At 27.6% G+C, this 14,955-nt stretch overlaps 2 protein-coding genes and 1 non-coding gene across 4 annotated transcripts; all 3 read right to left on the reverse strand.

Moving 5' to 3' along the window:
* Nucleotides 1-2,993: 2,993 nt before the first annotated feature.
* On the reverse strand, nt 2,994-4,672 carry LOC124928748 (dof zinc finger protein DOF1.4-like). 2 transcript variants are annotated; one of them, XM_047468995.1, is made up of 2 exons: nt 3,638-4,672; nt 2,994-3,539 (listed from the first exon to the last, which is right to left on the reverse strand). In XM_047468995.1, the coding sequence occupies exon 1, from the start codon at nt 4,418-4,420 to the stop codon at nt 3,653-3,655; it is 768 nt and encodes a 255-aa protein (XP_047324951.1). In that variant the 5' UTR covers nt 4,421-4,672; the 3' UTR covers nt 2,994-3,539; nt 3,638-3,652. The 2 variants fall into 2 exon arrangements, with proteins under 2 accessions (XP_047324951.1, XP_047324950.1); XM_047468994.1 differs by having other exon boundaries at nt 2,994-3,560.
* Nucleotides 4,673-11,223: 6,551 nt separating this feature from the next.
* Nucleotides 11,224-11,296, reverse strand: TRNAK-UUU. Its single transcript has one exon. It is a non-coding gene; the product is annotated as a tRNA-Lys (tRNA).
* A 1,275-nt stretch (nt 11,297-12,571) lies between these two features.
* LOC124932028 (dormancy-associated protein homolog 1) lies at nt 12,572-13,442 on the reverse strand. The gene is made up of 3 exons (XM_047472627.1): nt 13,278-13,442; nt 12,988-13,201; nt 12,572-12,869 (listed from the first exon to the last, which is right to left on the reverse strand). Exons 1-3 carry the CDS (start codon nt 13,384-13,386, stop codon nt 12,830-12,832), a joined length of 363 nt encoding a protein of 120 aa, XP_047328583.1. The 5' UTR covers nt 13,387-13,442; the 3' UTR covers nt 12,572-12,829.
* Nucleotides 13,443-14,955: the final 1,513 nt, after the last annotated feature.

Consider the following 14,955-nt stretch of genomic DNA (forward strand, 5'->3'; position numbering starts at 1 on the left):
GGTCAGAGACTAGATGGGATCGGTTTAGACTGAGGGTGCTCTAGATCTGGGCTCGGGATACTCGGTTAGAGGACTAGAGTGTTCTGTCCTAGGCTTCGGGAGGCTCGGTCTTGAACTCGGATTGTTCGGTCCTAGTTCTGGAAGTCTTGGTCCCAGATCTAGATTTCTCGGTTGTAGGTCTTGGAAGTCTCGATCCTAGGTCAAATCTCTTGGTCCTATGTGAAAATTCTTAGTCGGATTTCTTGGTCATTACCCAAGAACATCGATCCTTGGACTCGGTCCTATCTCAAGAATATCGATAATTGGTCTCGGTCATCGGTCCTACAAGACTAGGTCCAAGAATACCGAATCTTCTTCATTTGGTCTGAAAATTGCAGGTTTGTATCTTTTGATTCAAATCATGAAAGCATGATTTGTAAGTTGTTATCAACACCATTAGATGTAGGGAACAAAACCCCTAACCCTAAAATCGATCAATCAAACCCTAAGACGACTGATTTTTCAAAACTATTTCTAGGGAAAAATTTGAGATCTTTTGAATTAGGTCATCTCATGGACAAATTCTTGTTCCAACAGTTTCGAAATGATATTTACAATCAAACACGACCAAAACAAGAACATCAAGTAAGCTCTATAACAAATTTTAAAATTGAAATTTAAACTTTTTATTTCAAAATTTTCAGTTCGATCAAACATGATCGGGATATATTTTTCTGATTAGAAAATCATCCTAACATGTTTACAAAAATGTTAGGCAACTATTTGAATCAAAATTCAAGCTTAAAAGATCAAGAACATGAATTTTAAATTTTCCAAATTTTTAAATCAAATTTGAGTTTTTTTGATTGGGGATGAATTGATGAAATCTTTTTCAATAGAAAGCACAAAATTGAACCCTAAATAAAATCAACCCGATCAAACTTGAAAATTTCCAATTTTGAATCACAATTTGAATTGCAACGGGTCTGTAAGCTTACTATTTATTGGAGAACACTCTAATTGTCTTTAGGAAGCTTTTCAGAACTTTTGATCAAAAATTGAATCAACGGAATGATTTTTTCGAAAACTAGTCGTCAGAGTTCTAATGGAAATCTTCAAACAGTGTGATTATTGGATTTTGTTCGATGGATTGGAAGAAGAAGATCTAGGGAGTATTTATACTTGATCTAAGTCGGTTTCGAAATCGAATTTATATCGAATTTGACTTCTGAAACCTTATCCTTTGATTTCTGTTTTGTCCTAGCTAGCCTAATTTTAGGGCAGGGTTTGAATTCTTAACCTAGGAGTAATGAAGGTGATGGAGAGACGTGCACATGGGTGAAATTTGGAGGGATTAGGATGGAAGATGGCTGAGATAATGCTTTAGGAAGGATCGTCAGCGTCGAGCACGATCCTCCGGCGTTCGCTCTGTATCATTGGAAAAGACGAACAAAACGACATCATTTTGTTTAAATAAATGCATTGTTGGCATGTCATCCATCGCCAAGTGTCCCGTGGCGTTCGAGCGTTTAGGCTAACGGGATTAGCGTCTTGTTAGCTAATTTAGTGTTGACCCAGGTGTGCACTTTTGATTATTGGACTCCTTTTGATTGCAACAAATTATCATGCTCTAAGTTGATTATCCTGTTAATATTCTCAAATTTATGGACAGTTTATTTCTGTAGGAATCAAAATATTTGTTGTTTATTTTAAAAAAATTGTTTTCTCTTATTTTCTTTGAGATATTTTATATATACTTTCAAATGTTATTCATTTTGAATAACTTATGAGTTATAAGAATGATTTATTGCACTTGTTTTACAGTAGTTTAATTTTTTCATAGCATCTATATATATATATATATATTAAAACAGAAAAACTATTAAAAAAATGATGAATAGTTCGGTGAACTCACTAGCTTTTTATATTAATTTGTTCAATGCTGAATTTATTATTATGATATGTTTTCGTTATTATTTTTAAAATGATTAATTATGTTGTGTTTGGTGACACTTTATATATATATATTGTATTATTTTTCTTATTATACTTAGTCGAATTTTATATATATCATATTATATTAATTTTATAAAAATAAAATAAATTATTTTCAAGAACAATTCAAAGTAAGTAATAAAATAATATTAGTCCTATCCAAATTTTAATATTTTAAAATTAAAATATTATTTTTTAAAAGAAAAAAAGTTACAATTATAAGATGAAAATAACCCTTAATTACTCAAATATTGTTATTAGACACTATCATACGATGTAAAGATTAATATATTTTATTAGATTATATCTAGCTAATTATTTAGCAACAAATTAAATTTAATATCCTTGAATTGAGCGAGCATCGCTTTGAGACAACTTGAGTAATTGACTCATTAAATTTGCAGCCTTAATCAACTTATATAAATCCCAATTCTTTTTTTTTTTCTTTTTTTCATGTCATTTGTAGTGTACTACTCTCATAATTTTTCATTATAAATAGATTATTTTATGTACAACTTAGGTTATCTCTTTATCAAGGTACACTACCAGGCCCTAAATCTGATCAACCCAAAAAAGCAAAAAGCATGAAACCTAAGCTATTAGAATTAATATACAACTCATGATGAACACATCTAATTAACCATATAATTATATATACATGAATGAATATTGTGACCAACCCCGAATTGTAATTACTCTTTTGCCCTTAACATGATGACATGTATGTCGGTACATTAATTCCACTTGACGAATGATCAACTAGTTTGTATGTACCGTACGTACCAGTTTATGGATCGATCGAGATATATATATGGTCCCATTGTTTTCCTAACCAAGCCATATATGGTTGTCCTTTTCATCTTCCTCTATCATAGAAAAGATATACATATAGCATTATAGCTAACCTAACAAAGCTAGCTAGCTAGCTCTTGATTTTTATAATTAATAGTTCATTTTCACACATATGGGATTCATGAACACATCTCATGTTAATTCACAAAATCAGATTATATTAGACATTGAGAAGAAACATATATTATAATAACATAAGTAAAAATACATACGAACAAACGTTTTATTCACCCCCACAAACAAACTACTAATATTGTTGGTTTGTTTTAAATCAATACAACCGGTGCTCTCCATTCTACATTCGTCCACTGGATCAAATAGAATTGTTCGCCGACGTACATTTTAATATTGATGTGGCAGAGATAAGTTTTGGCGACGAGATCTAGATTCCTATACCCACCAGTATATATACCCGCCTTCAAAAAAAAGAAAGAAAAAAACACAAAGACAAACCTCTACGTGAAGTACAAGTCTTAGTCAATGATCAAAACACATGACCAAGCCCTCACCTTATAAGTTTACAAACGTACGAAACATTAAAATGGGGTTTAAGTAATTAACTAAAAGAGATGAAATGGGATCCGAGGTTCCTCTCAGAGCAAAGAGAATTCTTAATTATAATGACTTATAAATATGTACTATTCTACCGTTTCTTTTGCACCCGACATGATCGCCCGGATCCGAGGCTCCTCTAAACCGCCGCAACCCTTCCTCTTTACAAGAAAAAGAAGAGGCTGAGAAATTAATCAGAGAATTAGAAAGAAACTGAAGATCAAGAGATGACTAAATTAGATATAGCGACAGAAAATACCGTCGCTATTGTCTTTTAGTTACTAGAGAAGTCAACAATGGAAGGATCGAGCCAAGTCATTTGTGGATTCCAATAGAGAGAAGATGGGTGGTGTTGAATGGATGGGTTGATCTGTCCCATCTGATTTTGGCAATACGAAGGGACAAGTTCATTCCATAAATCCAATTTGTTTGGATCAACTTTATCTTCTTTCGAAGCCATAGTTGTTGTTGTTTCGATTTGCAGCCCTTCAATAAGATAAGGTCTCTGAAAACCATAAGATTCTCCTGTGTTGTTTGGACAAGACATGAGATCAGAAACCATTCTCGGAGATGCTGAAGTCAACAGAGAATTAGTAGAACTATTATTATAGCTTGAAAGAATATTAGAATCTGAATCATTAAACAACCCCGAGGAAAACCCTAATCGGCCAAACCCTAGATCGGTACGATGAGTCGGTAAACCGTAAAGCACGGTATTATTTGTGGGTACGTCCATATGGGTTTGCGTCATACTATTAGGGTTTGTAACAGAAACAATTTCTTCCATGTTAGCAGAGGACGAGGTTGTTGTTTTTGTTGTTGTCGGTTTCTTGAATTTCTTGTTCTTTCTGCAACCGCCTCCGACTGGGACATTTCTCAAGGTACCCCCTCTGGTCCAGTATCGTTTGCAGGCCTTGCAGAAGTGTCGCGGCTGAGAGAGACTATAGTTGTTGTAGTAACAGAATTTTGTGTTGGACGAATCACATCTAGGGCATTTCATGATCATCTGTTCTTGATGCTGGTTGGACGTTGTTTTGTCCATGGTAAGTTGTAACCCTAGTTAGCTACTGTGTGTGTGAGAGAGAGAAAGAGAAGATGGAAGTTATAGAGGATGATGAAGGAAAGAGAGAGTAGAAATGGTGGGTTGAAGTTAAAAGAGAAAGAAAGACATAAAGAGAGAGAGATTCTGTTCCAAAAGCTAGGAAACAAAAAGAGGGTCATGCTTGGTCTGATAATTGTTTGAGAGAGAAAATGAATGATTAGGTGTGGCCATAAGATTGATGGTGGAAGAGATGAGCATCATGTTCTCTCACACTTGCTTTCTTCTCTATCAATGGAATCCTTCAAACAAATACAATTTTCACTCGATCGAGGTGTCAACGGCAACACTTACCACATCATTTAAATTTAATAAAAATATTTTGATATTTTATTTAATAAATTAAGTGTTTTGATTAGAAGAATAGAGATGCAAAAAAAACTTACAAATATAAAGCTAACACCTACTTCTCATTGCATAATTATGAATGAGTACTTAATTCTCCAATTAAATCTCATTACTTACTCAATTTATTTTATTTTGAACGCAAGAATAGTTAAACCTTAACTGATGGTGATTATTTAAAAAAGAGAAAAATTAAAAATTAGTGAAAATTTTAAGGAGATATAATTATTTTTATATAGAAATTAATATATAGTAAAATATAAAATAAAATTAAAGAGTATTTTAGTATTTTAATTAATAAATTGAATAATATGATAGATGAAAAAATGAATGAAAAGATATTGGATTAGTTTTAGTTATTTAAATAACTCAAACCAAATAAAGCTTTTGTGTGAACTAATAAGAAAATCACATGCACAATTAAAGGAGACTTATTTAGATGAAAATTAACATTTTTGAATTTTTGAAAAGAACTATGATTACTTTATTTGAAAATGAAACAGAATTATTTTGAGTTTGTAACTAGACTCATTATTATCGAGTAAGCTCAAGTGAAATATAATCACTTTTACCAATATATAAAGAAAGGATAGTTTATGTGGAAAAAGTTTAACTAAAAATTTAAATGTTTTCAGATTAGTTCTAAATTTTAAAATAAAAATAGAATGTAGTTAATTAACTCTTACCAAACGTTAAGGTGTATCAAAATGCACTTTTGGCTGATTGTATATAAAATAATAGATCCCTGTTTTCTTTATAAAAAAACAATACTTACTACTTTATTTATACATTCAAAAAATTATTCAATTACAAAAATTAGATTATCAATAAAGGAGCCTGACATTGACACATGTGACATTGTCACACTTTTTTTCTTATAATTATGAATACAAGTCCTTGTTCTATTTAGTTTTAAAAAAAACTCAATCAAAATTAATTTTCAAATTAATCACTTCTCAACAATTATATCACTTATTTCATTAACGAAAATACTAAAATACCCTATATTTTAAATTATTTTTTTATTTACATATATAATACTATTTAAGTATTTTTTACTAAAAATAATTATTACCTCTTCAAAATTATCACCGATTATTATTTGTTTTCTTCCTTTAAGTAAAAAAAATTAAAACCTGAAACCCAAATCACAATAATATATATATTTAATTTAGGATGAAAATTTTAATATACTATTGAATACTCTTACAACTACCTAATTGGTTAGTACAAACCTAGCTCCCTATTAAAATAATATATAACAGAATAAAAATGATTGGAATATATATTCAACCCACTCAAATATAAACTTCATTTACTAATACCATTATATCTAATTAAGCACATCATTAGATAAATATTTTAAAGTAGTTCAACTAAAAAGTATTTTTGACTAAAGTAAAACTTTTATGTTTTACCAATTTAATTTATATTAGCGTTACTCCATGGACAAATGACAACTTTAATGATGATAGGTCAATCTGCAAACGAAAAAGAAAAAGGAAAATGTTTCAGAAATTATTAATGCTTGTCTGTTGTGCTGCTTAAACATGCAACAGTTATTAGTACCTTTTACAGCTTTAAATCTGCATTATGCAATTATTATCTGATCTATTATTCATGTAAGAAATTAAAGGATTCTATTTATTTTTTCAATACTCTTGTAATCAAATTTAATATCTTAAATTATATTAACTAAACTAAAACGTGTATAATTTAAGTTAAACTATAAAACACTTTCATGTGTGTTATATTTTTGGCACTCTTTATAAAATAAAATAAAAATTAAATAAATAATTATGTACAAATAAAAAATAAATTATAACATTACTAAAAAAAATAAAAAAAATATTGTATCTTCATGATAAGAACAACTCCAACCGGCACGCATAACCTATAACCCATTATGCGTGCCCTCTTCCTCTAATCCACCGGCAAAAAAAACATTATGCAATTTAGTCTTCTCTCTCCACATTCCAGACGCAAATATGTGTATGGACGATTCATTATCGTCATTGTCTTTTCTAAAAATGGCCCTTACATTTTTTTTTTCTAATATCTTTTAATTTCTTTACATGTAAATTAGTTCTTTAACTTATATTTTTTATTTTTAAGATAAAAATATTATAATATTTTTTAAATATATAATTAAATCATTAAATTTATTATATTTAAATTTTATTTAATTTATTTTATATTTATGTGTATCAAGTGTTTTTTTATTAATAATATTTGTTTTTAGATAATATGTTTATTTATTTAAATGTATTATTGAATTATTTTATTGTGTATGAACTATTTATATATAATTAATTTAATTTTAATTTTATTAAATAAATGAGAAAAGATTGAGGTTAAATATGTAAAGTTAATAAATATATAGATAATATTAATAAGGTTAAAAAGTTAGTGTAAGAAAGGAATATTTTAAAAATATTCTTGGGGAGTTTGAAAATATGTTTTTGAGATGGAGATGTTTGATATAACTTTTTACTGCATTTTGAGTTTGAGAATAAATTTGTAGGTTGAAAATGGTCTAATAGGTCATTAGTTTGAGTATTTACCTCTATCAAACAAAAAATTTAAATAAATGAAATATTTCTGACTTAATATTTAACAGTTATATATTCATATATTATTTTTATTATTAAATATATATTATCATCTCTTTCAACTTCAAAATTTAAGGAATTGAGATTTTCTTTTTAATTAAGTTATACATTATTAGCATAATGTATGTGGATTAATACAAAAAAATATATATTATAAATCAAAGTCAAAGTTAATGATATTAATTCACACAAGTTAATCAAAATAAAACTATATCAAAATAAAAAACAATATCAAAACTAAACAAGTAGCTAGAAATTAAGAGTAATTAATAAAAACAAATTGTAGATGCTAAAAAATAATATTAATTATTTAATTTATCATAAATTTGTTCAAATAAATAAATAGGAGAAAAAATAAATAATTATTTATTTTATAAAAAAATATTTTTATTAAATAAAATAAGGAGTTACAAATAAAATACAGTTTAAAAATAATAAAAAAATAATATAGGTTAAATAATACAAATTTACAAATATTAAAATTGTAATTAAAATAAACTAATAATCATACAATTTTCTTAGGTTGAACTCAAAGACGAACTCATATGAGTTCCATTAAGTGATGAATGAGATAAAATCTAATAAACCAACGAAACGGTGTCGAAATAATTTTTACTTAGAATTCTGAACGACAATAAAATTTGTCTTTGCTTGAGAGTGGATAAATAACGCCTAAAAAATTATGTTAAATGATAACTAACTATATACATATATGGTCAAAATAATGAAAAACTCGTAAAAATTATTATAAACTATTTACAAGAATATCTAGATGAAAAATAAATTAAAAAAATTCTTTATTAAAAAAATGAAAAAATAACTTCCGATCCAATAACAATATCTCTTTTGCTACAAAAAATAGACAAAGACCGACTTAAAAAATAATCACTAACACTATTGTTAGTACAAGCAACAAACGATTCATTAAGGATTAAGAATATTATTTGGATTACGAAAATTATAAACAACAAGTATGCAGGTAAAATATAATATCGTATTAAACAAAATATAATATTAACTCAAATCTAAGTTAATTAAATCAAATTTAAGTGTTGGAAAGGAAAATAATGCACCCTCCTCCTGTGTTATAAAATAAAAAAAATAAAAAAAACTAAGGATATACGGATAATGAAATTTCACTTGTCTAGAGTTTTTTCTTATATGTAAAAGACTTATACTAATTGATTTATCAAGTTCACAATAAAGATTCTTTTTGACCGACATGGTTTTTCAACTAAAATATGAATAAGTTACTGTTTTTTAATAAGTTAAATAAAATCATAACTAAATAATATGAAACAAATAAAAAGGATAAGTCGAAACAATTAAGTTTATTAAACCTAACAAACTTTATGGATTTGAATAATGTGAATATTATAAAAAATATTTAGTTATTTGTCCAAGTTAAAGCAAATAAATTGAATCTAGGCCATCATAATTTCATAAATTGTTTCCATAAAAGGCATTTATCAATTTTATTAAAAGTTCAAATATAATTATTTATTTATTTATTTTTGTCGGTACCAAGTGGCAATTCACTGCCAACTACTGTACGAACAAATGACATCGGGCATTCTTTCTTTTTTTTCTTCCAAATATTAAATTATATAAAATAATATTAACATATCTTAATTATAATAATATATAACGTTATATTTCTTGTAAAACTTTACAATTTGAAGATATTTTTAAATATGACTCACTTGTACATTAATTTCCTTGTGGCTGTAAGCCTTGGGATTGTTAGGCCATAACCAATATATTTTATTTTGTAATATACAATATTTTAACATGAAAAATAACAAAATCAATTTAAATAAATATTCAAATTTTAAGAGAAATATAATTTTAATTTGTTTTTGTAAGTGATTCATAATTAATAAGGTAAACTCTAAACTCATTCATAAGTTGTATCCTTCTTTGAACAACTAGCTATGAGTGTAAGAAGTCAATTTTAACTTGATTATCTAAATTATTTCTCATAATTGATTAAATAAATAAATTATAAATATATATATATAAGAGAAGGAGGAAGAAGAGTGAAAAAATACAACAAGAAAGTGACAAAGGAGTGCATGTGATCGATCAGCTGTAACAAGTGTTTGCTTGGCCATGCTTTAATTAAATAATTATTTCCTCTTTTAGTCTTTTTTTTAATTAATTAAACAATCTAAATAGAATATTAACATAAAAAATAGAATATTGCAATGCTTGATTTGGGTAATTTTACAAACAAATCAGAAATGATGTACTTATTATTAACAAAATTAAAAAGAGAATTAATAATTTAGAGCCACATAAATGGTGTAGGGAAAGCGCAGCTTTAAAGGAAAAACCAGAAAGCAAAGAGAGTAGTAGTAGATGCAGGCTTTAACCATTAAAGGCTGAATACAATTGTACCCAAAACAATATAAAGACAAAATGTGCCAAAAATATTTTAAATTATTTCTTACGGATGCACAAATTAAATATAATTAATTGTCACGCTAGCTGAAATCAAATGCACTTTTATTGTATCACACCACTCATCTTTGTCATCTTTTAACTTTATAATCATGCATGCATGTCTAAAGTAAAATGTTTTATAAATAAATGTTTTAGACTTTTATAGTAAAATAAATGGTTCAACCAAATAGTTTCAAATCCAAGCTATAGGGTCAATTAATGTTAGTTTATTTTAATTTGGTCTTTTAGTAACTAAGTATTGCAAACCGTCCTAATTTTCAAATCCCGGTTTTATGATTCATAGACAAATGAATAGATCTCGGAACAGGAGTAGTGAGAGTAACAAACACGGCTATAATATGTGGGCGCAAACAAAGAAAATTAAACCGTTTTGGCACTACATTGGGTTGTCGCTATTATTATTGTTTGTGCTAATGATATCAAGTTTGGGTAAGGTCATTTTCTCGACAACAACCTAACACATCGGCGCACTATACTTTTGACGTGTTAGATAAACCCTAATTTTGGTGTAACATGATGAAGATAAAAGTAAGAAAATGAGACGTACGGGTAATGGCATTTATTAAATTGGTACAGAAGAATCTGGATAGATTGATCTATCTATCTCAGGGGGTGTTAGTTGTGACTTTCACTTGTAAGCTACGTTACATTTTTTTTCATCTTCTTTCTTCATGGATTCTAGCTCATGGATTTATTAACCTTAGACATTGTTCCTTTAATGGGACCCTCAAATATCCTATCATTTAATCAACCAATGTCCAAACAATATATATATAATTATTATGTTTGATTATTTATAAATATATTAAAAATAGATAATAAAAATTCCAGAAAATTTATAGTGGAAAGAGATCAGAAATTCAATGGCAAACCTCGGGTAGGTTCGTGGAAGACCCGGGCAGTCCAATCATGCACACACTTGAATACTTATGATTAAACATTCCTATTCATTTCCTTAATTTATATAAGTATTATTTTTCAGCAACACATTAATAATGTTTTGGTCATTTGGTGTGCTCTAGTTATTAATTAACTAGTGATTAGTGTTAAGCTTATGAAGATAATGATAGTGGAGAATATATAATCCTAGTAATTATATTTGCATTTTTTTTCTTTTTTTTTATCTCTTTTTCATTTGTTTTTCTTACTACAAATGATATTATATAAATTAAAGAAAATATTACAATGTGTAAATATAAAATCTTTTGTGCTTTTCATTTGTTTTTTCTACTACAATTTATAAATTAAAGAAAATATTACAAAGTGTAGATATAAAATCTTTTGTGCCTTATTGTTTGGAAAGTTGAAGAAAAAAAAAGTTTTCGCCGTCTGTGGGAATCGAACCCACGACCACATGGTTAAAAGCCATGCGCTCTACCAGCTGAGCTAAGACGGCTTGATTTTAAATTCTAAATTTGATCTTTTGAATGTGAATTACTATTGATAAGTTTATAAGATTGGAATACGGAGAGAAAATTTGAAGCAAAATTAAGCCCTATTTAAAAAGGGTCAGCCCAGTCCAAAGGTGGTCCAGTAATGCAACTGGGTCTATTGTGTTTGATTTTCCACGTGAATTTGAGATAGATTGTGAGGCCCATCTTCAGACTCTCTTTAAAAGAAATAAAAATGTATTATAGATTAGAATAAATAAATAAATAAATAAAATGATAATCCAAAGTGTATGTAATTACCAATCTAATATAAGCGTGTTAATTAAAATAAATAAAAACCCTTATTAATTTTGTATAGAGTATTTTTTGTTTATTAAAGGATAAAAACTTTAATTCATTTAATTGGCAAAGATTATTATAAGTGAAAATCTATCTATATATAAAATTAAAAAAATAAAGATCAAATGACTCATAAAGGGTTAGCCCAACTATGGAGGGCAATGGGGCCTAATATGGAGGGCAGGAATGTATTTACCTTTCCATCCTGTTTTTATTTTGAGATTTTTTTTATTACTATTTCCGTCTCGTTCGATATTTTTCTATCGTCGGAAAATACCCGCATGACATGGTTAATAAAATATTTTTTAAAAAATAAAAAAATTATAAAATATTATTATATAAACAAATTTTTTAATGTAATATATATTGTAATATATTAAAATTTTATATTATTATAAAAAATAGACTTATAAAATATAGTAAGTAAATAAATAAATATAACGGTGATTTAATATATTTTATAGTGTTTGGGGTATAATCGGAGTTTGATCTGGACGGGAATACAAATATCATCCGTTCAATTTCGGGGAAAAAACGTCTCAAGGACAATTCGATTCAGTTTAATTTCACTTACTAAGCCATACCCCAAAATTTTATTTTTTATATTATATATCCTTAATTTGTTTTAATTTTAAAAAAATATACTTTTTCCATCTATCATTTTCTCACAGCAGTTTATTATAATTTAGTTTTATATAAATAAATAAAACAATCTAAATTAAACATATTTCAATACTTATCTACAAATTAAAATTTTCCAAATAATAATAATAACAATGGTCTTTAAATTAATAATTAATTCAAATAATTTATCATTATCTCTAACCCATTTGAAATATAATATTAATTTATTTTAATGTTTATCCCAATCCCATCCAATCTCATTATCATTAAATTTATCTAGAAAACCACATTAAATAAATAAACAAACAATTAACATCAAATACTAACCCCACCCATAACATCATATTATTATTACCATCATCATAACCTCAAAATTAAAGATCATCATCACACAAACAGAGTCACACAAACAACTTAAAATTCAAAAGATGAACCCTAAAACCTCATGACCATCAATCTCTACTAGAAGTTATACATATATGGGGTGGGTTTCTTCTTGCTTAATTAATTACTAATACACATAACAAAACATAATATTTACATGCCAAGGCCAAATTAAACCATAAAGATAAGTCTTAACGGTGGTGCTTGCTCCTTGTTTCCCCACTGTAAAGCCTGCAAGTGATTGATTAACCAAGAAACAATAAGATGCTATTATTAATCATTTTGAATCATAAAGAACACAAATAAAATGAAACAAAATAATAATGGGTTTTATAGAAAAAGAAGAGACCAGTCATAAACAGTGGGAGAATTTGGATGAAGAGGTTTATCAAAGACATTAGCACCGATTCCTCTAGTAGCAAGATTACTTCCAGGATGAAAAACGCTTCTCCAAACATTCTCCTTCCTAACGCCCGTCGGAGATGGCGTTCCCGGCGTTCCAGGAGTAAGAGGTAGCGATAACGATCTCTGATACTTGCTGCTACTTTCTCCTATCTCCACATCTGTTTTCATTTTCTATTACTATATCATCTGTTTAAGTATATATATAAGTAAGAAATTATTAAGTTAATTATGTACCTTTGATTTCCAAAGGTTTGGCTGTCACGATCTTCCTTAGCTTTCCTAGGCCGCGATCGGGCGTTGGTCCGGCCACTACATCGTCCCAAAGCTTGTCTAGTAGAACCATACTTTCTTCTCTCTTTGTTTTGTTGCTTGTTTGTGTGATGGATGAATTGATTGGGTTGAATAAGGCAGCTTATTAATAGAGGTTGGTGAGCATTATTTTTCATACTCATCTACACTAATTTGATATAGCCAATATCATTTTAACTATATCCAAGTTTTTACAATAATGGTTTGGTCAATATAGGACATAAAGTTTTGCTACATGTTCGAAAACACAATTCAAATTTCTTAATTCAAAATGAGACCTAATGTTTTTTTATATTTTCAAAATGGGTTATAAAAATATACTTAAAAGGGTAAATTCAAATTTCTTAATTCAAAATGAGACCTAATGTTTTTTTTATATTTTCAAAATGGGTTATAAAAAATATACTTAAAAGGGTATCGGGTTACATAAAAAAAATTATACGTAATGATTTTGAGATATTGTGATTTTTTTCGCTTAGATAAAACGACTTAAATATATTAATATATAATAATAAAATATTTTATATAATTGAGAATATGTTATATTTTTAGTTAATAATCAAGTAGTTTTATGAACGAGAGTTAGAGTGAAATAATATTTGGTTAGATTAAGATTATTTTAAGTCTTATTCGTTAAATAATCTCAACGAATAAGGCTTAAAATATAACTTTCATGTCACTCGTTACAAAAATGAACTAAATTGTTTGAATTGAGTTTTCTTGAATGTGATGCATGTTTTGATAGGAAAATAGATTTGTATATCGAGATGTAGAACTAAATTGTTGATGTCGATTTAAAAACTACATTAAATTATTAATGTCGGTTTAGGATACAAAAGATCGGTCCAATCGATTCATTATATTTTCTTAAATTTAAGTATTCACTCATAGGCGCGTTCGATTGAGGCTTAAAGTTTAACGTATAGCGTTTAAGTAATAATTTGTTACAGTAATTTTGTATAATAAACTCACATAAAAAATTATAATCAAACAATTTTTGCGTTTAAATAAAATTGTATCATTATATCTTCTCTAGCGAATAAATTGAGTATAAATTAAATCATATCAAAGTTGAATAGTATAAGCTAAATCAAACTTACCATAATTAATTTTTTTCTTTATTTTCTTAAATTTTAAGATGATTGGTCAGTTAACGGTTAGTCTGTAACTAAACTAATCTACCAAACATTAGAGTTGGTGGGTTGGTTTTTTCAGAGAAAAAGAGATTTTAGATTTCATTTTGAACATTTTACTATAATTTAGGTCCATTTTAAAATTTGATCCTAATAATAAATTTTGTTATATATTAAAAGTAAGTGAATAAGTTAATTATTAGTGTGGAAGTAGTGAGATATTGAAGTGTGGAAATATAAAATGGGATGGATAAGGATGAGTGAATTATTTGTATATTATGGAAAAAATAAAAGAAATGGGTCCCACGTTGATATATATCAGATCGGGAAGAGAGTACGTTAAACGTGGCATTTCAGGATTGGTCATTGTCTATACCCCGTTTGTTTATGTAAAAATTAAAGTATTTAAAAAAGCAGGTATGGTGTTGTCATTTGTGCTATTTTTTTAGGAAAATGGGTCCCACGTGTAT

This window comes from Impatiens glandulifera, chromosome 3, assembly GCF_907164915.1.
Source record: "Impatiens glandulifera chromosome 3, dImpGla2.1, whole genome shotgun sequence".
Classification (NCBI taxonomy): Eukaryota; Viridiplantae; Streptophyta; class Magnoliopsida; order Ericales; family Balsaminaceae; genus Impatiens; species Impatiens glandulifera.

What these genes read in the sequence shown, in the direction of transcription:
- LOC124928748 (XM_047468995.1), bottom strand. Translation starts at nt 4,420, where the DNA reads ATGGACAAAACAACGTCCAACCAGCATCAAGAACAGATGATCATGAAA.
- LOC124932028 (XM_047472627.1), bottom strand. Translation starts at nt 13,386, where the DNA reads ATGGTTCTACTAGACAAGCTTTGGGACGATGTAGTGGCCGGACCAACG. An exon ending in CAAACCTTTGGAAATCAAAG is followed by an intron (nt 13,202 to 13,277) that starts GTACATAATTAA and finishes AAATGAAAACAG; the next exon opens with ATGTGGAGATAGGAGAAAGT. An exon ending in TCTCCCACTGTTTATGACTG is followed by an intron (nt 12,870 to 12,987) that starts GTCTCTTCTTTT and finishes AATCACTTGCAG; the next exon opens with GCTTTACAGTGGGGAAACAA.